Source organism: Rhinoderma darwinii, chromosome 3, assembly GCF_050947455.1.
Source record: "Rhinoderma darwinii isolate aRhiDar2 chromosome 3, aRhiDar2.hap1, whole genome shotgun sequence".
Taxonomy (NCBI): domain Eukaryota; kingdom Metazoa; phylum Chordata; class Amphibia; order Anura; family Rhinodermatidae; genus Rhinoderma; species Rhinoderma darwinii.
The window spans coordinates 263,677,190-263,704,400 of NC_134689.1; the positions used below are offsets into that span (position 1 = coordinate 263,677,190).

A 27,211-nucleotide genomic window follows, 5' to 3' on the forward strand; every position below is an offset into this window, starting at 1 on the left:
ATAATTATACAGCAGACTTTATTTTACATTGTGTAACTTAATTTTGTTATTTATTATTACACAAAATAGATTACTGGTATGGGACTCTGAAATATTCCAGGACAGATTACATTTCCAACAGCATTCAGAGAGGCCGAGACTTTGGGCTTTGTTGTTACAACCGTGCAAGAGAATACTTTGGACTTGCAACAATTTCCGTTTGGCAGGACATTAATCCAAAACTTTATCAGATAAATAAACAGGTCAGTAAAATAAATCTTAAAATAATATAGGAAAGGTCTAATGAGATTTATCTATCTATCTATCTATCTATCTATCTATCTATCTATCTATCTATCTATCTATCTATCTATCTATCTATCTATCTATCTATCTATCTATCTATCTATCTATCATCTATCTACACACAGGCTATATCTGAGGTGTTACCACCTCTAGACGGCTATTAGGGAACCAGATCACATAATTTGGTCCTCCACAAGTACTCAAAAACTAAAAGAGACAAAAACATTGTCTTTCTTTCCACACGTTTTCTATCAGAATGACTGAATACAGATTACTTGGCAAAATGATGAGGTTTTGATAAAGGTAATGTAGCACACAAGCAATGTTTCTTACTGCTCTGCAAAGAAGTGACCAAAAGTATTCTACAGTGCTGCACTATGTAAATGTCTATACTCCTGGCCGCTTAGATTTGATGCCATACAGTATTTAAATGCATGTTGATATGTCAGCAACCAATTGAAATAGATAATTATCAACTTTACTTGCCAATTCTTCTATCAACGTAGTGCTTTGTGGCAACTATTCAAGTGGAATATGTTAAAGAGCAGTTCAGCCACAGCTCAAAGCAACTCAAACATCTGCTAAAATTGCTCTTGTATAAGCATCTTAATTACAATTTTTACACATTTGAGTTTTAAAATACTGATTCTTACCTGGCATAATTTACTTGACTCGCTCCCTTTACAAGTGAGTTCATTCTGATAAATAATGTCCCTGACATAAAAGGAGGACACTCCACTGCTATGGAGCCCATGCAGCGAGGGTGCTGGGTTTTTCCGCTCTATTGTTCGCTGCATCCAATTCCCTACATGTAAGGAGACATGCACGTTTAAGCCTCTGGACATTTCGAGGTTTCACCATTTTCTTGAATGGAAGTATTTCAGTGCATTGACTACCACCAACCCTGCCCCATGCATCTTCTGCATATAGCCAGTCCTTAAAGGGAACCTGTCACCAGCATTTCACCTATTAAACCAGCAATACCTGGTGGTACTGGGTGAAAAATCATTTCTATATAACCTACAATTATCTTCTTAGTCGGCTCTGCAGCTTTGGTATTCAGTGTTTTAGTGTTCCCAAAATGTATGCTAATGAGCAGAAAAGAGTCAAATCTTCGTTTGAAAAGAGTCATATCTTTATTCCTCAAGTCTTTCCGAGTTTACCCCGCCTCCTTTCTTTTGACTGACAGCTCCTCGCCTTCCCCCAGCACACAAAATCCCGCAATTGTGCGTTGATGTCCTATTCTGGTGTGTGCGCACAAAGGGACACCGGATTATTACGATAAAAGGCACAAAATGCTTGCAGACCGTTATTTACAGTTGGAGGAGGAGTTTAGGTTAGGGGATAACGGCAATGAAGTTTTGATAGCAGCGGCCAGCGAGGGATAAGTAAAGTTTAATAGGTGAAATGCTGGTGACAGGTTCCCTTTAAGCGTGCACCCTGCAATGAATAACTGTCATGTTTATTTTAATGGCTCTGATAATAAGCACTTCATGGTTGAAGAACATCACACTCCTCTACATCACCTTAGAAATCTATAGCAGAATGCACAGTGAATTATATTCTACATATGGACTTCGGGACAGTATTCTGTCTCTGCTGATGAGGAAACTTTAGGGAGTTCAATTTTCCACTTTGCTTCTGTTTTATTTAAACACTCCTAGCCTGGCAACTATTATTATTATTACTATTATTATTATTACTATTAATATTATTATTTTTACTATTATTATTACTATTATTATTATTATCATTAGTACTATTATTATTATTATTATTATTATTATTACTATTATTATTATTAGGAAACATCTAGTCATTTTTCAACTACCAGTGACTGCATGGATAATGTTTTTCCAGAATTTGACCTGGACAAGTCTGACATTTGTATTTAGAGACAGATTATATTATTAATGTGTGTTTCTCATAGGCTGCCGATAAACTTCTCCCTTTCCCTTCTCCCTCTCTCACTTATTAATAGTATAAGCAACATATTTAATATTTACAAAGGCCATTGTACTATGAAATTTAATTTCGAAAGATTAGACCAATATAAGCAATACATCAACTGCATAGACAGAACACTGATATAAAAGGTTTAGATTTACTAAGCTGAGATTTACTATTTGCCATTCTGGCATTTGAGGATCTTATCCAGGTCTTTCACGCTATTTCTGTCAATGACTAGCCTGTGTGGCATTTCTTAGCTGCTGGCTCCCTTGTCAATAATTGATCTAAGTAGGCAAAAGTCGTCTACTACTTCTATGTCACCTCCATTAAGAGAGCGGGTCCTGCTTGTCTATGACACACAGGATTAAGCTGCTAATATCGATGACATCTAAGTACATAACAAATTTCAGTTAGCACCATATTATTATTCCTTATTAGTTTCATTATTATAAAATATTTGAATAGGCTACATGATGCAATATAAGGTGCCATTTTACCTGTACTAACTTACTTTGCCCAAGATGCTAACAGTGAGCTGGACACTGAAAGATTAACCATGCTCTACTCCAATCTTTGGGAGTCACCCACATTACATATCATTTATTTGTTTGACTAACAATTGACAACTCTTTGCATGTCAACCTAACACTTGTCCTACATTACAGAACAGGGGATGTGTGCTTTTGACATTACTTTTTTTTTTTTATCAAAGGGTCTTCTAAAAATAATCTTATCACAGATTCCTGCTGCTGGAGCCCCCAGCAAAGGCTTAAAGAGACTCTGTCACCAGATTTTTAAACCCCTATCTCGTATTGCAGCAGATCGGCGCTGCAATGACGAATCAGCATCATCCACTTCTCTTCGTTAACACCCAGCTTCTGGCAGTGCACAGACACAGCGTGTTCTCGAGAGATCACGCTGTGACGTCACTCACTTCCTGCCCCAGGTCCTGCATCGTGTCGGACGAGCGAGGACACATCGGCACCAGGCGACAGAGGCTACATCGACTTACCTGCAAACGCCGATGCTGCTGCAGAATCAACTGTAGCCTCTGTCGCCTGGTGCCGATGTGTCCTCGCTCGTCCGACACGATGCAGGACCTGGGGCAGGAAGTGACGTCACAGCGTGATCTCTCGAACACGCTGTGTGTCTGTGCACTGCCAGAAGCTGGGTGGTAACGAAGAGAAGTGGATGATGCTGATTCGTCAGCATCATACACTTCTATTCACAACACCCAGCTAGTAAAACAAGTAAAAACGCCCAGATGTACACACACAATACAATACAATACAATTATCACTTGGACTTAACTTTAAACACGCCCAGTTGTACTTAAGAAAGGCTCATTTGCATAAATATAAAAATGGTCATAACTTGGCCAAAAATGCTCGTTTTTGAAAAAAAAAACAAGTTACTGTAATCTACATTGCAGCGCCCATCTGCTGCAATACGAGATAGGGGTTTGAAAATCTGGTGACAGAGCCTCTTTAACTTGAAACTTCTGGGTTACAATGCAAAATCTGTCACAGGGATCCACACCTACCTAAGGTGCCTGCTAATGCAGGTTATCAGACCAGCAGTCAGATCGGTATCTGTGTCCGTAATAAAGCTGCATTTCTGCACCCATATTACGCTTCTGTAAAACTGGACTAAAAGTGGTCATCCTACAAAGTATAGCTATATAAAACATCTGGCGATAGCATTCACAATTATGTATGGAATCGTTTCTGGTGGCTATCAGAACTGGAGATGTGTGAGATAAAGTGGTGATTATAGGAGCAGGATTTACCTGGAATGTCTGTCTGTAACCCAATGGAAAGAAAGTTACAATCAGCCTCTCCCCATCCTGATAACATCAAATTATATATTACATTGTGTTTCTCATAGGCTGCCGATAAACTTTTCCATCTCTCACTTATTAATAGTATAAGCAACATATTTAATATTTACAAAGGCCATTGCACAATGAAATAGAATTTTGAAACATTAGACCAATACAAGCAATACATCAACTGCATAGACAGAACACTGATATAAAAGGTTTAGATTTACTAAGCTGAAATCTACTATTTGCCACAATTTTGGCACAAATTTTGATACAAAAAAAGTGGCAGACATGGCAATTTTATTATGCGTATTAGACACTTTTTGAACCTTCCTCAAGTTATATAAAGAGTATTCAAAAAGCTGCATGGCTAAGAGGAGTCACCAAATGCAGCAGGTTTATTATCTTTTAAATGTTATATAAGGTTTTTGGCACAAAATTCTGGTGTGAAATATGCCAGCCAATAAATGGCATAAGAAAGAAAAAGTGTGTAATACGGATGTAGCCATCTTTAACTTGATTCTGATAACTTGCTGCATCCTGATATCACACAACAAAAGCCATTGAAAAGTCATTGAAAAAGTCAAGATAAGAGACCTAGCCATTGTTTATTTAATGTGTTAAAAGTCAAGGTAAAGACAACTACATCTGTATGTCTAGCGACAAATTTATCATACAGTGCGCACCATTGTAATAAGTTTGTTATAAATGTCTGGTCTTAGGACAATATTAAGAAATTTGACCTATTGGGATAACTGTCTGAAAGAGCAACACTATCTAAACTCAATTGATTTTAGGAGCATAGCATTTTATTATGTTATTATATATTATCATTTGTAGAATTACCAGTGCAAAAGCCAATCTTCTTTGTCCTTTATTCCAGCTGTTTGATGACTTGGCTATACTATATGTCAATGACACCAGTAAACTGGAGCTTCTTCCAGGTGCCATGTTGGAATGTGATGGAGATCCAGGAGAGCTTATCACAGCCATTACAATGAACCAGTTCCAACGTTTGCGAGATGGAGACCGATTTTGGTTTGAAAATAAAAGAAATGGGTAAATGATAAAGGAATTAGCAAAATGCAAGAACTGTGTAAACAAAAAAAAAACAAAATGAAAAAACCTTTTCCATCTATTTGTATATATTAGTTAATGACAGAATGTGTGTAATTAACAGTAAAATAATTTTCTTGTTTTTTCATCTCCGCGTTCCGAAAGCTATAACTTTTTTTTATTCCACATAGCCGTATAAGTGTTCTTTTGTTGAGAAACAAGTTGAGCCCTGTGGTGTATCACAGGGTTCAGTGCTGGGACCACAATTATTCAACTTATTTATTAACGATAGATCCCAGAGGATGGGATTAATAGCACATTTTCTACTTTTGCAGATGACACCAAGCTATGTAATATAGTTCAGACTATGGAAGATGTTCGTGAATTGCAGGCGGATTTAAACAAACTGAGTGTTTGGGCGTCCACTTGGCAAATGAAGTTTAATGTAGATAAATGTAAAGTTATGCACCTGGGTACGAACAACCTGCATGCATCATATGTCCTAGGGGAAGCTACACTGCGGGAGTCACTTGTTGAGAAGGATCTGGGTGTACTTGTAAATCATAAACTAAATAACAGTACGCAATGTCAATCAGCTGCTTCAAAGGCCAGCAAGATATTGTCGTGTATTAAAAGAGGCATATACTCATGGGACAGGGATGTAATATTACCACTTTATAAAGCATTAGTGAGGCCTCATCTAGAATATACAGTCCAGTTCTGGGCTCCAGTTCATAGAAAGGATGCCCTGGAGTTAGAAAAAATACAAAGAAGAGCACCGAAGCTAATAAGAGGCATGGAGAATCTAAGTTATGAGGAAATTTTAAAAGAATTAAACCTATTTAGCCTTGAAAAAAGACGACTAAGGGGGGACATGATTAACTTATATAAATATATGAATGGCACATACAAAAATTATGGTGAAATCCTGTACCATGTAAAACTAAAAACATGGGGGCACTCCCTCCGTCTGGAAAAAGAAAGGTTCAACCTGCAGAGGCGACAAACCTTCTTTACTGTGAGAACTGTGAATTTATGGAATAGTCTACCACAGGAGCTGGTCACAGCAGGGACAGTAGATGGCTTTCAAAAAGGCTTAGATAATTTCCTAGAACAAAAAAATATTAGCTCCTATGTGTAGAATTTTTTTACTTCCCCTTTCCCATCCCTTGGTTGAACTTGATGGACATGTGTCTTTTTTCAACCGTACAAACTATGTAACCACTACCCGCGATTGGTTTTGACTGTATGTCCGGAATCAAAGTGATTTCCCGCACTCCGGCGTACAGTTACGCCCAAGCTTTAAACTGTCACCATGTCAACAGACATGGTGTCAGCGTCCTGATCGCAACTGTCATAGACAGTTGCCAAGCAGGCCTCGCGGCACAGGACCAATCGGAGTGGTCCCGTGCCGGCAAGAGCTGTGATTGGCCAGTCAGTACTGACAGGCAAATCACAGTGCAGGAGGAGTGTTTTGCAGGCATCTCCGGCTCTCACAAGCTCATTCCTGTCAGAGAGCTTGTCAGAGTCGGAAGCCAGTGAGAATACAGTGAAGCTTGTTAAAAAAACAAAAACAAAACAGCGATCTGCCCCTTTTGTGCCCACTAACCAGTGATCACCCCCTTTGGTGCCTACTGGATAAGACAATTATATAATTTTAGTCCCCCACAGTGTCCTTCTGCCATGCTGTGATCTGTGCCCATCTATCACCTGTCGCAGTACCCGGTCGCCATCACCCTGCTGTGTCCCTAGATTGCCCACTGCCAGAGTTCCCTGTTAGGTAGCAATGCCACGTCTCATTTAGTTTTTCCCCTGGTTGGTAGGGTACCCTTACTAATTGAATACAGCAGGGTCGCTGGTCTGTTCTCATTCCGCAGTTGAGAGTAGCACAGTTTATTTTTTGATAAAAAAATGTTTTTTTTTAAATAAAAAAAATAAAAAATAAAAAGTTACAAAAAAAATGTGTTCGTTAGTTAGTAGCAATTATTTAATATGGCCAAAAGAGTCTTCACAGCCGAGGAAGCATATGAAATGTTGTGTTCCGATATGGACAGCGCAAGTGAAGGTGAAGCACAGTTCGTGCTTTCATCTTCATCTGCATCCAGTGACTCTGAGTCTGCACCCCCCCCAGTCGGCGCAGAAGAGCCGTAGGTCCTGCTCTGCCTGAGCTGACATGGGAAACTGCGGACAATTATACCCCCCAGGTGCCTGCATTTACAGCCCCCTCAGGCATTCAAATTGAAACTACGGGTTTCAGCCCCATTGATTATTTGAAAGTTTTTTTTTCAGACTCCCTTTAAGATTTAATGGTCCAGCAGACCAACATTTATGCGGAACAATTGATCTCCCAGAACCCCGACTCTTTTTATGGGAGAAGCCAAAATTGGACCCCCACAAACCCAGTGGAATTGCAGAAGTTTTTGGGCTTATTTTTAAGTTTTGGTCTCATACAAAAGCCCAGTATTAGAGACGATTGGTCCCCTGATATTTTATATAACACCCCACTTTACCGCACAGTAATGACAAGGAAGTGATTCGAAGCCATCCTAAAGTTCCTGCATTACAATGATAATAGTCAGTGCCCACCCCCACAGGACCCAAATTTTGATAGGCTGTATAAAATAAGACCATTAATTGCCCACTACTCCCAAATTTTTTCCCATGGGTTTATGAGGGGAAAGACTCCCATATAGATCCCCCAGAAGGCCCCCCTTCATAGGAATTAGTGGAAAGATCGTATGGGATCTTATTCGTCCTTTACTTTGCAAAAGATATCATTTATATCTGGACAACTTTTACAACAGTGTCCCATTGCTAAAAGTTCTGTCATCCAGATCCACATTGGCGTGTGGAACAATCCGCAAAAATCATAAGGGCCTCCCCAAAACTTTGCTGTGTCAGATCCTAAAATTAGGCGAGAGCAGAGCTGTCTGCAGCGACGATCTGCTCCTCCTGAAGTATAAGGATAAAAGGGACATCCTTATACTGACCAGCATTCATGACAGCAGAGGCAGCCTTGTCCCTGTACGCGGATCCACCACCCAAGTTCCCAAACCATTCTGCGTACAGGAGTACAACAAATATATGGGTGGCGTTGACCTGTCTGAGCAGGTTATAAAACCATACAGCGCCATGAGCAAGATCAAGGTATGGTATTAAAAGCTGTCTGTGCATCTTACACAGATGGCTTTATACAACGCCTTTGTCCTCTGCAGATATGCCAGCAGTGGAGATGCGTTCCTGCAATTTCAGGAAAAGGTCATCAAGTCCCTGATATTTGCTGATCAGGAAGGGGAGGGCAGTTCATCCGGTTCTTCTGTCAGCAGGATATTCCCGGCCAGCATTTCCCCACAGAAATCCCCCCACTGAAAAAAAACAGAAGCCCCCCAAAAAAAGCTGTGTGTGCGCCAAGCGAGGCATTCGTAAGGACACCACATACCATTGTGAGACGTGTCCCACAAATCCCGGCCTGTACATGAAACAATGTTTCAAAATATACCATACCTCCTTGGATTTTTTATTTATTTATTCTTCATTCACCTTTTCTGTCCCCTATATTGGCCATGACCAATTATAATGTTTTTTACTGACCAGCCCCATTTAAAATTTGATCATTTAAGATTTGTAAAAAAACACCTAAAACAAAACAAAAAATTCTCACTATACCTAAGGGAGTGTCTTTCTCACCTAGGTTGCAAATCTGGGTGAGAGGAATAAATCGAGATGAGATTGGTTGTCTCAGCAAATCTTTTTTTGCTGAGGCCTTTGATTTATTTTTTGGGCTGGATTTTATGGAATGGTGGGTAGGTTGGTAGTGGGACCTGACATTCCCTCTCCCTCCATTGCGAGTTTTCCAGGTTGCCCTCCTTAGTTACTAAAATTAAAGTATTTCTTATTATACCCCTAGATGAATACCTAGAGGGTTGTCACTTCACAATTTAAAAATTCTCACTATACCCCTAGATGAATACCTAGAGGGTTGTCGCTTCACAGATTAAAAATTCTCACTATACCTCTAGATGGGAATCAAAAAATGAGCAGCAACTCCAATAGTTTAGGTGAAAAAAGTGGGTACTTTATTGCCCGTGCAACGTTTCAGCTCCGTTCACTGGAGCCTTTCTAAACTATTGGAGTTGCTGCTCATTTTTTTGATTCCTGTGTATCTGGGACTTGGTCTGTCCCTCAGAGCTTGCACCCACACACTGCCGGTGCTGCTAGGATCTGTATATTTCTGTATACCTCTAGATGAATACCTTGAAAGGTGTTACATTACAATCGAAATCTTCTCACTATACCGCTAGATGAATTCTTTGAGGGGTTTAGTTTCCTAAATGGGGTCACTTTTCTGGGTTTCTAATGTTTTGACACCACAGAGCCTCTGTTTTCATGACAGAGGGCAGTAAATGACATCGTAGTAGACCTCAGATGTTGCATGGTGCTCTTTACATTCTGAGCCCTGCCATGTGCTCAAACAGCAGTTTATCTCCAAAAATAGGGTATTAGCGTATTCAGGAGAAATTGTGTAACATACTGTGTGTGCTTTTTCTCCTTTAACCCCTTGTGAAAATTATGAATTTGGGGCTAAAGCAAAATTTTCTTTGAATTTTACATTTTTACTGCCCAGTGTATGAAACACCTGTGGGGTCAAAATGCTCACTTTACCACTTGAAAAATTCCTTAAAGGGTTTAGTTTCCCAAACGGGGTCACTTTTGGGGGCTTTCCACGGCACTGGTACCTTTACAAATGCGACATGGTGCGGAGAAATCAATCCAGCACTCCAAAAGCTAAATGGCGTGCCTTCCTTTCCAAGTCCTGCCGCTTGCCCAAACAGCATATTATGACCACATGTTTGGTATTTCCGTACTCTGGGGAAGTTGCTTTACGAATGTTGGGGTGCTTTTCCTCATTTATTTGTTGAAAAAATTAAACATTTTGAGGTAAATCTACATCTTATTGGAAAATAATGTAATTTTTCATTTTCACTGCCCAATTCTAATGAAATCTATGAAACACCTGTGAGGTCAAAATGCTCACTACACCCCTAGATGAATTCCTCAAGGGGTGTAATTTCCCAAATGGAGTCACTTTTGGGGGGTTTCCGCTGTACTGGTACCTTAGGAGCTTCACAAATGCGACATGGTGCACAGAAATCAATCCAGCAAAATCAGCGCTCCAAAAGCTAAATGGCGTGCCTTCCCTTCCGAGTCTTGCCGCTTGCCCAAACAGCAGTTTATGACCACATGTTTGGTATTTCCGTACTCTGGAGAAGTTGCTTTACAAATGTTGGGGAGCTTTCCCTCATTTATTTGTTGAAAAAATTAACAATTTTGAGGTAAAGCTACATCTTATTGGAAAATATTGTAATTTTTCATTTTCACTGCACAATTCTAATGAAATCTATGAAACACCTGTGGGGTCAAAATGCTCACTACACCCCTAGATGAATTCCTCAAGCGGTGTAGGTTCCAAAATGGGGTCTTTTTTGGGGTGTTGCCTTTATTTTTGCACCACAAGACCTCATCTAACCTGACATGGTACCTGAAATATAATTTAAGAAAAGGAAGGCCCAAGAATCCACTAGGTGCTTCTTTGCTTCTGGGGCTTTTGTTTCAGTCCAATAGCACACTAGGGCCACATGTGTGTTATTTCTAAAAACTTCAGAATTAGGGCAATAAATATTCAGTTGTGTTTCTCTGGTAAAAACCTTCAGTATTACAGGAAAAATGGATTAAAATGGAATTTCTGCAAAAAAAATTTCCCTTCCATTTTGCTTTAATTCCTGTGAAATGCGTAAAGGGTTAAGAAACTTTTGAAATGCTGTTTTGAATACTTTAAAATGGGGTGATTTGTGGGGGTTCCTAATATATAAGGCCCTCAAAGCCACTTTGGAACTGAACTGGTCCCTAAAAAAATAGGCTTTTGAAATTTTCTTGAAAATGTGAGAAATTGCTGCTAAACTTATAAGCCTTGTAATGTCCTAGAAAAATAAAAGGATGTTCAAAAAACGATGCCAATCTAAAGTAGACATATGGGAAATGTTAGCTAGTAACTATTTTGTGTGGTATAAGTATCTGTCTTACAAGCAGATACATTTGAATTTAGAAAATGCTAATTTTTTGCAAATTTTCCCTAAATTTTGGTGTTTTTCATACAAAAATATTGAATATATCGACCAAATTTCACAATATGTCACGAGAAAACTTTCTCAGAATCGCTTGAATAGGTAAAAGCATTCCCAAGTTATTACCACATATACTAACACACGTCAGATTTTAAAAATGAGGCTGTGTCATTTGGTCCAAAAGTGGCTGCGTCCTTAAGGGGTTAATTAATATTTTGGAGAAAACAGATATTTCGCCATTGTTTTTTGCAATTTGTTTTTACAGCGTTCACCATGCGCTATAAATGACTTGTTATTTTTTCTCAATGTGTCTTTTCGATTACAACAACACCAAATTTATATTGTTTTGTTTGTTTGTTTGTTTTTTTTTACTATTTTTGCACTTTTTTATATAATTTGTTTTGTGTTAGCACATTCTGGCAGCCAGAATTTTTTTTTACCGTTGACATAGCTTTATGAGGGCTTATTTTTTTGGGGAGATGAGTTGTAGTTTTCTTTGGTACCATGTTGGGCTGCATACAACTTTTTAATTCGTTTTTATTCCTATTTTGTAAGGCGAGTTGTCCAAAAAACAAGAAATTCTGTCATTATTTTATAGGTTTTTCTTTTAAGGCTTTCACCATGTGGGATAAATAACATTTTCATTTTATAGTACAGGTTGTTATGATTGCTATGATTATGTGTCGTTTTTTTAATATATATATTTTTATTTATTTTTAAACTATTTTGTAAGGGAAAATGAATTTTTTTTTATGCACTGACAGGCAACTTATTAGGCAGGGCCTGCTAGGCTTTTTAATTGTACATGGCAGACCTGGGGGCTAATGTTTGGACACAGGCTATGATGGCAACCAATTAGCGTTGCAAAATCTTGTCGCAGAGGTGCTGAGGGGCTTACAGAGGGAGTCCGCTCACCGTAATGTACTATTACAGCACAGGACAGGAAGGAGTTAATTCTATCATCAGTCAGAAATAATATGTGCCAGATTATTAAAAAATGTTCACATCTGCATTGGAGGCTCCACAATTATAGATCCAGATAGAAATGGCAGACAACATAGCGCAGCATGCTGTACTATTTTGTACAGTAAAATCATGGACCCCTTATGGAAAGTCCTCAGAACATCAGAAATGAACAACGCAGATATGAAAAGAGCCTAAGGGTATTGAACTTTCAGGAAGACAGCCGTGAAATAAAATGCAGCCCTAATATAGAATGCTGACACAAAATTTTAATCCGAGGAGTTTCTTAATTAATTATCTCTACTCTTGTCTCTTTCTTCTGATTATTAAATTCCACATTATATTGCAGTTATGTGCTGGACACAAGTGGCACATTACTATAGTATATCTGACTTTATAGATTATTGGATGTTGTATTTAAAGGAATTTTAGTCTACCTCTATGTGAAGGAAAACAATTATGTTTTCTTGTAAATTTTAGAATGGTCCAATATGAACCCATGATGATGGATATTGCAAAAATGGCTGCAGGTCCCAAGCACTGGGACACAGATTTAAAAAGAACCCGTTATCAGTTGTCTGCTTAAGTAAAGTTCAGAGTATTATTGCAATTGAAACACCTTGTTTTCTTGTAAACTAAAATTAATTGTGAACATTTTTATGGACTGTCAATCCCTACCACTGAACTCCGTCTTGGGTTACCAACAGACAGTTTGCGTGGTATGTAAAACAGAGAACAAATAATAGACCCAGGTAGCTGGCGGGCAAGCAATTCTATAGTCAGTAACACTAACTTGCCAAAAGGCAAGATATAACAACAACAAACTTAACCACACTTATTTAAAAATTCCACTGCGGTCTGACAACAGATGGTAATTCAGTCTTAATTTGGCAACAACTGTTGCAAGATTAATCTAGTGTCTCTATTGTATATTGACTAAACTCGCGGCTGCGGTCTGCTTTTAGTATATTAATATGTGCTAGTATGTAAAACAGATGCCCTAGTATACTGAGGTTTGCTTGGTGAGAGATCCTCCTTGATACATGGTGGCACATATTGTGTCTTGTCATTCTTAACAAAGTGGCAATAATAACACTAATAGCACATTTGCCTGACAAACAGAAAGCATTAAGTCAATAGACTCAAAAACGCAAAACAAATCGCGCATTCCGTCGTCTTCTGTCAAGATGTTAAATATTCTCTTCACCCATTTCTTCGTTTATGGGAAAGATGGGGTGATATTTAACAACAAGTCTGCTCACTTAGACAGCTTTTATGAAGTCTTTATCAGTCAGAAGACTGGGAGACAACCTCTGACGGAACTGATTTGCTGCCATATTAGTTTTCAACCAACTTTCCAAGAAACAGACATAATAAGACAAATACAGCAGAAAATGCTATTTTATTTTTATGTTCCCATGTATTTGTGTTTGAGTCTTTCAGAAGAATAACATTGATTATTATTATATTATTTCTTCTGTAGATTATTTAATGCAGAAGAAATAGCAAAGATTAAGAATACATCATTCCATGATGTCATTTTAGCGGCTACCTCTGCAGAATTGGGAGATATCCAACAGCAGGTATTCACTTGGGTTGATGGTAAGTTCAAATATAGGACCTTGAAACATCCTTGTGGCACATTTGCAAATTTACATGTTATCATTTAGTTGCACTTAGCAGTGCTATGAGGTGCAGAATATCTGTGGCATGGGTACATATGTTTTAAAATTATTTATTGGTCCCAATGGAAGATTTATGCAAACTGGTGCAAATAACTGGTGCAGATAAGAACAGGTAAAAAATAATGTTCTGGCTGAGAGTAGCAAAATGACAGTATGTATTAATGATACTGTACAATCCACACACACAAAAAAACAACTTTTGTTTTAATTTACCTATGCGGTACAAACAGACACCTTACATTTTCAATTAACTTGCAACAAAACTTTTAAGGGGTATGGAGATCCTCAGTTATGAGGAAAGATTAAAATCTTTCAATTTATTTAGTCTTAAGAAAAATTTCAATGTGGGGCATGTTACATTTGTATAAGTATTTACAATGGTGCATATAAAATATAGAGTGAAAATCCCATCAAAAGACAAGAGGGCACTGTCTTCGTGTGGAGAAAAAAAAATCACTATCCAGAGGCAACAAGCATTCTTTACAGTAGAGCTGGACTTGTCATCTCGAAAACTGGTTTGAGCAGAACTCGTTAATCGCTTTAAGAGAGGCTTAGATGATTTCTTAAACAAAATAGCATCAAAATTTATGTAAGTGTATAGAATCATGTAAGTGTATAGAATTCTCGTATGAATGTTGAGTCCAAAAAAAAAATCAACATTCTTGATCCAGTCTGATCACCAGTTGGGATCAGGAAGGATTTTTTACTCTTTTAGGACAGATTGACTTACATTTTAGGCTCTGTTCCGATGTGTCGCATTTGCCTATGGCAAACCCAACACACATTTACTAAAGGATACGTGGCAGAAATCTGAGGTTGACACTCAGATTTCTGCTGTGGATGTGCAGTGTGACTGTCACAGAAACCCCATTCACTTGCATTGGAGGCGGATTTGTCATTCCAGCCATTGACACAAGGCCTCAATCTAACACCTGGATTTATGAGCCACTACATGGACACAGGTCACATCCCCCATCAGACTGACTCCAGATTCCTTAACTCCTAAATAATCACCCCTATAACCTCAGTTTTATTGCCCCGGCTTATCTTAATGTTGTATCATCCCATGTACTAATTGTCTTTGTGTAACATCTTAAATATTGTGCGTTTTTCCTCAGTCATTCATTTGTAAACCTGCCTGAATAAGGGGCCTGTGTGCTCTGAAAGCTTGTATATATAATTTTTATGGTTAGCCAATAAAGTTATCATACCTACAATACTTTTGTCTTTTTTTGACACAAAAGTATTTAAAGAAAACCTTTCACCCATACATGTGCAGCTGAGTACAGCATATAATGGGCACGGCTGCACAAACCCTGGGGCACTTTACATTTTTTCTACCTCCCCCATTATTTAGATATCGGTGCCGTTATATTTGGCGCCCGATATTTAAATAACCCACTGAACTGTCAATGGGGCGTGTAATGGCAAGAGGGCGTGTTGCTATGGCTGAGACAATGTCCAATCAGCTACGGACAGTGTTACAGCAAAAGCTGGAGAGAGGAGAGCGTGTGCGCACGCTCTCACTCTTCAGCTGTTGGCAGACAAGGACAAGACTGATCTCTCGCGAGAGAGCACAGTCTTGTACTTGTCTGTGGAACTGGCAAGTGGGCATGTCACTGCTGCAGACAGTGCAAGAGCTGGAGAGAGGAGAGCGTGAAAGCTTTCACTCTTCAGCTCTCGGCAGACAAGGACAAGACTGTGATCTCTTGGAGAGATCACAGTCTTGTCCTTGTCTGTCGAACTGGCAAGGGGGCATGTGTCTGCTATGGATAGTGCAAGAGCTAAAGAGGAGAGCGCACATGCAGTGACACACCCCCTTGCTCTCCTCTCTGCAGCTCTTACACTGTCCGTAGCAGTGACACGCTCCCTTGCCAGTTCGGCAAACAATTACAAGACTGTCCTCTTACACTGTCCTCTTACACTGTCCATAGCAATGACACACCCTGTTGTCAGTCCGGCAGTCTCTCGCAAGAGATCAGTCTTGTCCATGTCTGCCGACAGCTGAAGAGTGAGAGCGTGTGCGCGCACACGCTCTCCTCTCTCCAGCTCTTGCTGTAACACTCTGGCGCCAGTACGCGGCGCACTGTCACCCCTCTCTTTCTCACCTGATCCTCTATAGTGGGAGTAGGTAAAAGTGGAAACATGGCGCTGCTTCTTCCATGAACGTATCACATTAGGGATTGTCAAATCCAGGATGTTTTAGACCAAGGAAAATTATAAAACAACCGAATAGAATAATAAAAGGCTTGACCTCAAGGAGTGATTGTTTTATTTTTTGGTGGAAATGCTTTTTAACAACATTGTAATTTGCATATTCCAGTTGGAAAGCACCCCTGCTCCAGATGTAAACAATGGAAGAGAAATAACTATGCAGATTTAGGAGCTGTTCATCCTCCCGCACTGGCTCAGTTTTAGTCCCTGTTCACACTGAGTTTTTTTGCAGGCAGAAAAAAATCTGCTTCAGAATTCCTTCAAGAATTTTGAGGCAGATTTTGAACTGCCTGCACTTTTTTTTCCGCAGTGTTTTTCACCCGTAGCCATTAAAGCTAATGTAAGGAAACGAGCGCCGCTGGTTTTATCTGCCTTCCATTGAATTCAATGGGAGTTCAGTGACAGAAACCGCGGTAAGAAAGGACATGACGCTTTTTTTTTCTCGTGAGCGGCCAAAAGCCACCTGGGAAAAAAATGCCTCTGCCTTCCATTGAAATCAATGGGGAGCAATTTCAGCTATTTTTTGGTGCTGATTCCGACGCGGTTTCCGCATCAAAATCAGCGCCAAATAACTGTGTAAACTGACCCTTATTTTCCGTAGGTGCTAAACTAGAACTCTCAGTGTCGCGAGTATGCACAGGCACAGGCTATTACAAAGTGCTAAGGATGTTCAGAAATCTATTGCTCATGGGTCTCCATTGTTTCCATTGTACCCCATCAATAGTGTAACTAAAATAACTCCCAATTTTATGCCATGCTAGCTGTAAAATATCCAACCCCTTTAATTCAATGTTTCTAAAATGACTAATAAGGTCAGGTACCAACTAAGTGTTTCCAGAGAACAGAGTTTTGGCTGCAGCCCATAGTAAAAGAGCACCCAAATCTTTCCTCAAAAATGTATCCGCTCACCAGATTATCCCTGTGTACCCTCTTGTGAGGTTCTTCACACATGTTCAAATCTTAGGTGGAGCCTTTTTTAGTATGGGTTTTGTGCGAAAACAAATGATGAATACAATTATGCCATTGATAAATTGAGAAATTTATGAAAGTTTTAAAAATACAGCAGATGTACCTTTAGGGCAAAAGGTAAAAGTGGGTCAGTTCCTGCTTCGTTGGAACTCTCACTTAAAGTTGGGTTAGAACGTGCAAGGACAAGTTTATATCCACCCGCATAAGATAGACAGACATACCGACAGATAGATGATAGCTAGATAGATAGCTAGATAGCTAGATAGATAGATAGATAGATAGATAGATAGATAGATAGATAGATAGATAGATAGATAGATAGATAGATGCACCATAGAAACAGGCAGCACTCTGTAGTTCACGTGAATATAGTACTGCCTGTGCTGCTTGATCTTTGGATTCTCAGATAGATACATAAAATTGAAGATGGTTGATTCTAGATTTTCTGCTAAATATAATTGAAAAGCGAAAGTAAAGTGGTTGTTTCTCAAATAATACCACCTAACTGTGACTGAATACTACTACCTACCTGCCAGAGAGTTACCCATACTTGTTGCTAGTTAGGGCACCCATATACAGGTCACCCCTGTATAGGGTACCCATATACAGTGCAAAGCAGAGAGTGTCCAAATACAGTGCCCGAGAGTGAACCTATATAAAGTGCCAGCCAGAGAGTGCTACCTTGAATAGTTCTCCCCCTTCCATTTACAGTCTCAGCACCCCTGCCTAGCGGTATTGCTGAGAGGTTAAAATATTTAAGCAAATTAAATAAGTTGTTAGTTAAGCAAACTGATACTATACTTCAGTGCAAATATTTTCTACCATCATTTATGTATTTTAATGGGGAAAAAAGTAATTTTTCTGCACAAATACACATTAACATATTCTGCATCTTGATAGTGCTTATGTACTGCATATGAGGGTGGAAAACTTGTTGCTTAAATTGACAGTAAATAGAGTAGAATGTGCTGATGATCTTCACTTTCACAATATAAGTCTAAGGTCGCTTTCACATGAGTGTAATAGTGGTGCTTTTTTGCACCTGTGGTACGGACTCAACACCCAGACCTCCCGCGGTTCATTACAGCTGAAGTTAGAGGCCCATAGCATCCTATGGTGCTGTAACTCTGGTTCTGATGAAATTTGCGAGGTCCGGGTTTTATGCCTGTAATACAGGTGCAGAAAAAAGCTAAAGTATTGTGCCCGTCTGAAAGAGCTCGTAAAAGCACAGTATATATTGGGTACATCACAGTAATGTCATGGATTAGGAAAAGGTAGGGCTGAAGAAGCTCTATTAGATGTTTGATTAATGTATCAAAATTCAGCTTCTGTGTTACAGTTTATTATAATATCTTTCCATGTTTAGGTGATCCATGTCCTCAACCAGAGCAAACAGCAGCTACAATGCTTCCACCTTGTGTTCCTCTCACTGCCATTGATTACTTTGAAGAATGTGTGATTGGATACAGCAGTCTTATTGTGATTATTATGATATTATGAGTGCAGCAAGTAATGGGGAGGGCTGCACAAACCCTTGGGCACTTTACATTTTTTTTCTACTCTCCTCCGTTATTTAGATATTGGTGCCGTTATATTTGGCACCCGATATTTAAACAACCCCCTGAACTGTCAATGGGGTGTGTAATGGCAAGGGGTCGTGTAACATGGCTGTGACACTGTCATGTGTCATGTGTCATGTGTATTCAGAATCCTGACACTTCTGAATCTTTTCTGTGAGATTCCCGCAAGCCATGCGTAATATCGCGAGATTACGGAGGTAAACGAGATTTCGTCTCCCTTGCTGGAAATCTCCAAGAAAAGAGTTAGAAGTGTCAGGATTCTGAATACACATGACGTCCAGGCTGGATTTCATGTGTATTCATTATCAGGACACTTGATTAACGTTAATCTCTGTGTATGCGGCTGCACATCGCTGCTGTGTAAATCAATGGAGATGAGTGTATGACGCTGACTGGTCACTGATTGGTCAGCGTCATACACGTAAACACGCCCAGTTAAAAACACAATACACGCCCAGTTGGACATAACGAAAAAAAAACGCCCAATTGTCCATTTCAAAGCTCATTTGCATATATATAAAATAGATCATAACTTGGCCAAAAATGAACGTTTTAAAAAAACAACAAAATGTTACTGTTATGTACATTGCAGCGCCGATCACATGCAATAGGAGATAGGGGTTTGAAAATCTGGTGACAGAGCCTCTTTAAAAAGACAAAGCAGTAGGAGAGACTAGGATGGAGGAAATATAACTCAGCATAACATGATTTATATGCCATACAGGGTCTGTGAAATTATGGGTAAAAACTTATATGAGCATAACAATGGCTGCCATGGAGTCGCACTTATCAAACACATCTATAATAATAAGAAATAAGCACGTAACACAATAATTTGGCAAGAAATGCCCGCAGCACTTTATTGTAGGTTAACAATTTAATTTATCTCTATTACTGTATAAAGATAACCATAAAAAAATAAAAAAATTCCTTGCTTAGCAATCTTGCTCAAGCTAATTAAATAGTCCAAACTACATAATTCAGAAATATATAATATACAGAAACCCCTAAGCAGCTGATTTGTCCGATCAACCAATCAGCTGTTTCTTATTACTATCAGCGAGTGGCACCAGCTCCCGGCACACTGTCACCCCAGCACGCGGCACACTGTCACCCCTCACTTCCTCCCCTGATCCTCCATAGTGTGAGTAGACAGAAGTTGAAACACGGCGCTGCTTCTTCAATGAGCGCTTCACATTAGGGATTGTCAAATCCAGGATCTTTTAGACCAAGGAAAATTATAAAACAACCGAATAGAATAATAAAAGGCTTGACCTCAAGGAGTGATTGTTTTATTTTTTGGTGGAAATGCTTTTTAACAACATTGTAATTTGCATATTCCAGTTGGAAAGCACCCCTGCTCCAGATGTAAACAATGGAAGAGAAATAACTATGCAGATTTAGGAGCTGTTCATCCTCCCGCACTGGCTCAGTTTTAGGCCCTGTTCACGCTGAGTTTTTTTTGCAGGCACAAAAAATCTGCTTCAGAATTCCTTCAAGAATATTGAGGCAGGTTTTGAACTGCCTGCACTTTTTTTTCCGCAGTGTTTTTTGCCCGTGTCTATTAAAGCTAATGTAAGGAAACGAGCGCCGCTGGTTTTATCTGCCTTCCATTGATTTCAATGGGAAGTCAGAGACGTAAACCGCGGCAAGGACATTACCCTTTTTTTTCTCGTGAGCGGCCATAAGCCGCCTGGGAAAAAAATATGCCTCTGCCTTCCATTGAAATCAATGGGGGGCAATTTCAGCTATTATTTGGTTCTGATTCCAACGCGGTTTCCGCATCAAAATCAGCGCCAAATAACTCGGTGTAAACTGACCCTTATTTTCCGTAGGTGCTAAACTAGAACTCTCAGTGTCGCGGGCATGCACAGGCACAGTCTCTTACAAAGTGCTAAGGATGTTCAGAAATCAATTGCTCATGGGTCTCCATTGTTTCCATTGTACCCCATCAATAGTGTAACTAAAATAACTCCCAATTTTATGCCATGCTAGCTGTAAAATATCCAACCCCTTTAATTCAATGTTTCTAAAATGACTAATAAGGTCAGGTACCAACTAAGTGTTTCCAGAGAACAGTGTTTTGGCTGCAGCCCATAGTAAAAGAGCACCCAAATCTTTCCTCAAAAATGTATCCGCTCACCAGATTATCCCTGTGTACCCTCTTGTGAGGTTCTTCACACATGTACAAATCTTAGGTGGAGCCATTTTTAGTATGGGTTTTGTGTGAAAACAAATTCTGAATACAATTATGACATTGATAAATTGGGAAATTTATGAAAGTTTTAAAAATACAGCAGATGTACCTTTAGGGCAAAAGGTAAAAGTAGGTCAGTTCCTGCTTCGTTGGAACTCTCACTTAAAGTTGGGTTAGAACGTGCAAGGACAAGTTTATATCCACCCGCATAAGATAGACAGACATACCGACAGATAGATGATAGCTAGATAGATGCACCATAGAAACAGGCAGCACTCTGTAGTTCAAGGGAATATAGTAATAAAGTACCCCTTTATATTCATTTGAACTACGTACGGAGTGCCATCTGTTTCGTTGGTGTATATAAACGGGATGAAGGTCTGTTCCCCAGGACCTGCACCCACAAGCTGCCTGTGCTGCTGGATCTTTGGATTTTTAGATAGATGCATAAATTTGAAGATGGTTGATTCTAGATTTTCTGCTAAATAAGTTGAAAAGCAAAAGTAAAGTCGTTGTTTCTCAAATAATACCACCTAACAGTGACAGAATAATACCACCTACCTGCCAGAGAGTTACCCATACATGGTGCCAACTAGGGCACCCATATACAGGGCACCCCTGTATGGGCCACTATATACAGTGCAAAGGAGAAAGTGTCCATATACAGTGCCTGAGAGTGAACCTATATAAAGTGCCAGTCAGAGAGTGCTACCATGAATAGTTCTCCCCCTTCCATTTACAGTCTCAGCACCTCTGCCTAGCGGTATTGCTGAGAGGTTAAAATATTTAAGCAAATTAGTAGTAGACAGTGAAGCAAGCTCATACTATACTTCAGTGGGAATATTTTTTACCATCTTTTATTGGATTTCAATGGGGAAAAAAAGTAATTTTTCTGCACAAATACACATTAACATATCCAGCATCTTGATAGTGCTTATGTACTGCATACGAGGGTGGAAAACCTGTTGCTTAAATTTGGCTTAAATTGACAGTAAATAGAGTAGAATGTGCTGATGATCTTCACTTTTACAATATAAGTCTAAGGTCGCTTTCAGACAGGCATAATACTTTAGCTTTTTTGCACCTGTGGTCCGGACGCAACACCCAGACCTCCCGCGTTTCATTACAGCTGGAGTTAGAGGCCCATACAATCCTATGGTGCTGTAACTCTGGTTCTGATGAACCGCACGAGGTCCGGGTTTTACGTCTGTAATACAGGTGCAGAAAAAGCTAAAGTATTATGCCTGTCTGAAAGCGACCTTAAACATACAGAAGATATTGGGTACATCACAGTAATGTCACAAGGTAGGTCTGAAGAAGTTCAATTATATGTTTGATTAATGTATCAAAATTCAGCTTCTGTGTTACAGTTTATTATAATATCTTTCCATGTTTAGGTGATCCATGTCCTCAACCAGAGCAAACAGCAGCTACAATGCTTCCACCTTGTGTTCCTCTCACTGCCATTGATTACTTTGAAGGATGTGTGATTGGATACAGCAGTCTTATTGTGATTATTTGTGCTTTTCCTTTAGGTTTGTAGATTTAGCAATATTTTTTCTTAATGCTCTTTTTAAAAAAAATGGGGTATATTAATCAATAATCAGAGCAAGTGAAAATTAGCCTTTGAATTTATGCAAATTGTGCCAAATTTATCAAAATAAAGCACACTACATAATAAATTTTTAGGCAACTCTGGTATACCTGTATTAGCAACATCTTCCTTTATGTCACCTAAAAAAAAATGACTTAAAAAGTTAAAGGGCTTTTCCAGCTTCTGACAACTGATGACCACCGGATAGGTCATCAGTACATGATCTGTGGGATTCCGACACCCGGGCCCCACACCGATCAGTTAGTCCGGTGCCTCCGTGCACCGGATGTACAAGCCGGAAGCAGTTAGCTCTGGCCACGGAATAGCGGCCGAGCTGCAGTACTGCAGCTCTGCTCCTATTCAAGTGAATAGGAGCAGACCTGCAGTTCTGCAGCACGGCCGCTATGCTATGTATGGAGCCAACTGCTTCCGGCTCCATACATAGCATTATGTGCCACAACATCCGGTGCCCGCAGGCCACCACAGTAGTTTATCGGTGGGAGGTCCTGGTGTCAGACCCGCAACGATGACTTACTGATGACCTATCCGGTGGATAGGTCATCAGTTGTCAGAAGGTGGACAACCCCTTTAAGTACCTTTGTAAATACATTGCCTTACTAATCTTGTACAGATAGAGTTTGCTATTCAATCTCACATGTTCTTTATTTTACCTTTCTTCTTTCAGTTAGCTTTTTTATTGCCTGGGTCGTTGCTCAATCTCGCAAAAAAGACTTAAAAAAAATCCAAAATAAGAAAGCCATGCCCAGCATGAAAAAAGTTCTATCTGCTGAAGGAATTACAGGTAAACAGAAGCAGTGTTTAAGTGATAATGCATTTCATAGCATCAGTTTTATATATTTTGACATCCTTTCATGATAGGTTAACTGTATAATTTGGATTGAAAGAGCTCCATAGTGTGATATGTTAATAACAATTAATCATAATAATCCTCTGTCCGGAGGAAATTGAGCAACATTCACCAGACTGAGTTGTGCAACGAACAGGCACTACTCTAGGATGGCACGTGTAGGTAAGGGAGTGGCCCTGCGATTGGCATGGTTGTTGCTCCGGTTGCAGACCTCGTACACAATACCAGGAAAAAAGGTAAGAGAAGCTAAGGATCAATCATTAAAATATTCATTTGCCAACGTACAACCCGCCTCAAAGTCATTCTAACGTCTTCAACAGTTACAGTGGAGGAAATAAGTATTTGATCCCTTGCTGATTTTGTAAGTTTGCCCACTGTCAAAGACATGAACAGTCTAGAATTTTTAGGCTAGGTTCATTTTACCAGTGAGAGATAGATTATATAAAAAAAAAAAACAGAAAATCACATTGTAAAAATAATATATATTTATTTGCATTTTGCACAGAGAAATAAGTATTTGATCCCTTTGGCAAACAAGACTTAATACTTGGTGGCAAAACCCTTGTTGGCAAGCAGAGCAGTCAGACGTTTTTTGTAGTTGATAATGAGGTTTGCACACATGTTAGATGGAATTTTGTCCCACTCCCCTTTGCAGATCATCTGTAAATCATTAAGATTTCGACGCTGTCGCTTGGCAACTCGGATCTTCAGCTCCCTCCATAAGTTTTCGATGGGATTAAGGTCTGGAGACTGGCTAGGCCACTCCATGACCTTAATGTGCTTCTTTTTGAGCCACTCCTTTGTTGCCTTGGCTGTATGTTTCGGGTCACTGTCGTGGTGGAAGACCCAGCCAAGAGCCATTTTTAATGTCCTGGTGGAGGGAAGGAGGTTGTCACTCAGGATTTGATGGTACATGGCTCCATCCATTCTCCCATTGATGCGGTGAAGTAGTCCTGTGCCCTTAGCAGAGAAAAACCCCCAAAACATAATGTTTCCACCTCCATGCTTGACAGTGGGGACCGTGTTCTTTGGGTCATAGGCAGCATTTCTCTTCCTCCAAACACGGCGAGTTGAGTTAATGCCAAAGAGCTCAATTTTTGTCTCATCTGACCACAGCACCTTCTCCCAATCACTCTCAGAATCATCCAGATGTTCATTTGCAAACTTAAGACGGGCCTGTACATGTGCCTTCTTGAGCAGGGGGACCTTGCGGGCACTGCAGGATTTTAATCCATTACGGCGTAATGTGTTACCAATGGTTTTCTTGGTGACTGTGGTCCCAGCTGCCTTGAGATCATTAACAAGTTCCCCCCGTGTAGTTTTCGGCTGAGCTCTCACCTTCCTCAGGATCAAGGATACCCCACGAGGTGAGATTTTGCATGGAGCCCCAGATCGATGTCGATTGACAGTCATTTTGTATGTCTTCCATTTTCTTACTATTGCACCAACAGTTGTCTCCTTCTCACCCAGCGTCTTACTTATGGTTTTGTAGCCCATTCCAGCCTTGTGCAGGTCTATGATCTTGTCCCTGACATCCTTAGAAAGCTCTTTGGTCTTGCCCATGTTGTAGAGGTTAGAGTCAGACTGATTAATTGAGTCTGTGGACAGGAGTCTTTTATACAGGTGACCATATAAGACAGCTGTCTTTAATGCAGGCACCAAGTTGATTTGGAGCGTGTAACTGGTCTGGAGGAGGCTGAACTCTTAATGGTTGGTAGGGGATCAAATACTTATTTCTCTGTGCAAAATGCAATTAAATATATATAATTTTGACTATGTGATTTTCTGTTTTTTTTTAAATATAATCTATCTCTCACTGGTAAAATTAACCTAGCCTAAAAATTCTAGACTGTTCATGACTTTGAGAGTGGGCAAACTTACAAAATCAGCAAGGGATCAAATACTTATTTCCTTCACTGTACATGATAAAGTCAGAATGACTTTGAAACGCGTTGTAAGTTGGCAAATGAATGTTTTAATGACCTTATGATCCTTCACTCCTTATCTTAATGGTGGCGCCTGTTAGATTTTGCCTTTTTATGTTTTGTTGAATGTTTTAACTCTACAATTGAGCTGTGCTGTCTTTGTAAATTGGAATATTTTAGTGTGAAAATTGTTTTTAATAGGAGACAGAATTTCTCCTGGAATTTGGGTTTTATGAAATGATATCTCAAATGTAAAAATGCACAGTGGTACCAATAAATATCAATGGCAATACAAAAATATAATGGGATTCATAAGTGACGATATTATGTATTGCAGTGTCCCATCTATTTCTTTGTATACTCTATGGGCAACACTAACTCTTTTTTGGAATGCAGCACTCCAGACAAAACATATATACGCTGTGCAATGCCTAGTGCCAGGCTTAAGGGGTTGGTGCATGAGAGGGAGACACAGGGATTCTCTCTAAAGTTCTTTAAATCTTTGTGCCATAATCCACAACCTTGAAACCTGCACTAGGCATAACACAGGGTACATGTTCTGCCAAGAGTGTTAAGGTTTCCAGTCTAGCAGCCACATTTTACATGTTAACCATTTATTTAAAAGGGTGCAGCTGGGTGCTGGGGGAGGGGCACATTCTTAGAAGTCGTTGCCCAGGTGGCATGAGATTCAGTGTGTTTCAGCAATATTACTCTTTATACAATTATTTTCGTTGAGGCTACTATACCGTACTTATAAAACAGTCACATTCCTAATACTGGAAAGTTTGGAATGTGGTAGTATCACCTTTAATGTCAATAACGCAAAATATAGTTTGCTATAGTATAAAAAGACCATGATTTGTGCACACTTTACTCATAGGAGGGTTTCAAAATGAATAGAGCTGCATTTAATGGATATAAGTTGTGTTTTGTGTAACTCTAGTTCTCTTTTTGTATCTGTCGAGAATGCCTTTCCAAACTGTGTCAAACTGTTTTGTCAGTGTAAGATTGGAATCAATTTGATCCCAGAAAAAAATGGCTAAAAATATTATTGCTAATATAAAAAAAATATAGTAAGTGGTTAAAATAAAATCTGGTCTGACAGTAATTTCAGATAAATTGCCTAATTTCAATTGGCATACTGGCAACAGGTTCATCCACAGCTGAATCTCCATACTAATAAGTATAGTGCAGAAAGACTGCTGGCATGTATTGATACCAACACGTCTACCCTCGGCACTCTACAGGAAGAGGATGACTGTTAGCTCAGTGGGGGTGACGTGGGTGATCAGTAGGAGAGACCTACTCCCCCTGCCGGAGTATTTCTTTAAAAAGGTTATACAATGAATCTATAATTTTAATTTGGAAATAGTTTCATTAGTTAAGGGTATCTAAACATCTATGTATATTGACCTATTAAATCATAATAAATTGTTTTGTGCAGTATATATTACATATTATTGGTTAAAGGGATTGCCCTACAAATAAGAGTATTTTTGAAACAATAGATCATGAAAAATTAAGCAATTCCACAATTTGATATGTTTAAGAAACACGTTGATATGCTGAAATATCACTATAATAATCTTACAGTGGCGTCCCCTTAAGTTCCTTATGTAAGAATCTGTACACATCCAACTAGCGATGCTTTAACTGGTGGACACGCATTCACAGTTTCCATCTAAAAGTGGCTGGATCACCATTTATTATCCCATCATTGATTCCACAGGAGATGACAAAGACACAGAGTAGCAGGATCATATACATCCCAAAAAGAGCTGACATCAATAAATCACACCTGTGAAGTACAAAGCCAAGTTAAAGGAGCGGGGCACCATTTTTTTTTATGGCCACCAGTTTAGAAAATGTGATGAAATGCTTACACAGTGCTTTATTGCATCGGTAGCCGCTCTGTTCCGGGCCACTGTTAGAATGGAGATTATGTGACCTTATTCCTTGAATCCTACAGCATCTGCTG

The 27,211-nt window shown here is 39.4% G+C and overlaps 1 protein-coding gene across 1 annotated transcript in view; it reads left to right on the forward strand.

The window, feature by feature from the left end:
* LOC142748069 (dual oxidase 1-like) overlaps window positions 1-27,211 on the forward strand; it is a 131,658-nt gene that overhangs the window by 24,130 nt on the left and 80,317 nt on the right. The window contains exons 11-15 of the mRNA XM_075855192.1: window positions 70-242; window positions 4,944-5,119; window positions 13,685-13,803; window positions 22,244-22,381; window positions 23,126-23,242. Of these exons, the coding sequence (XP_075711307.1) occupies window positions 70-242; window positions 4,944-5,119; window positions 13,685-13,803; window positions 22,244-22,381; window positions 23,126-23,242 (723 nt within the window). The remainder of the gene's footprint in view (window positions 1-69; window positions 243-4,943; window positions 5,120-13,684; window positions 13,804-22,243; window positions 22,382-23,125; window positions 23,243-27,211) is intronic.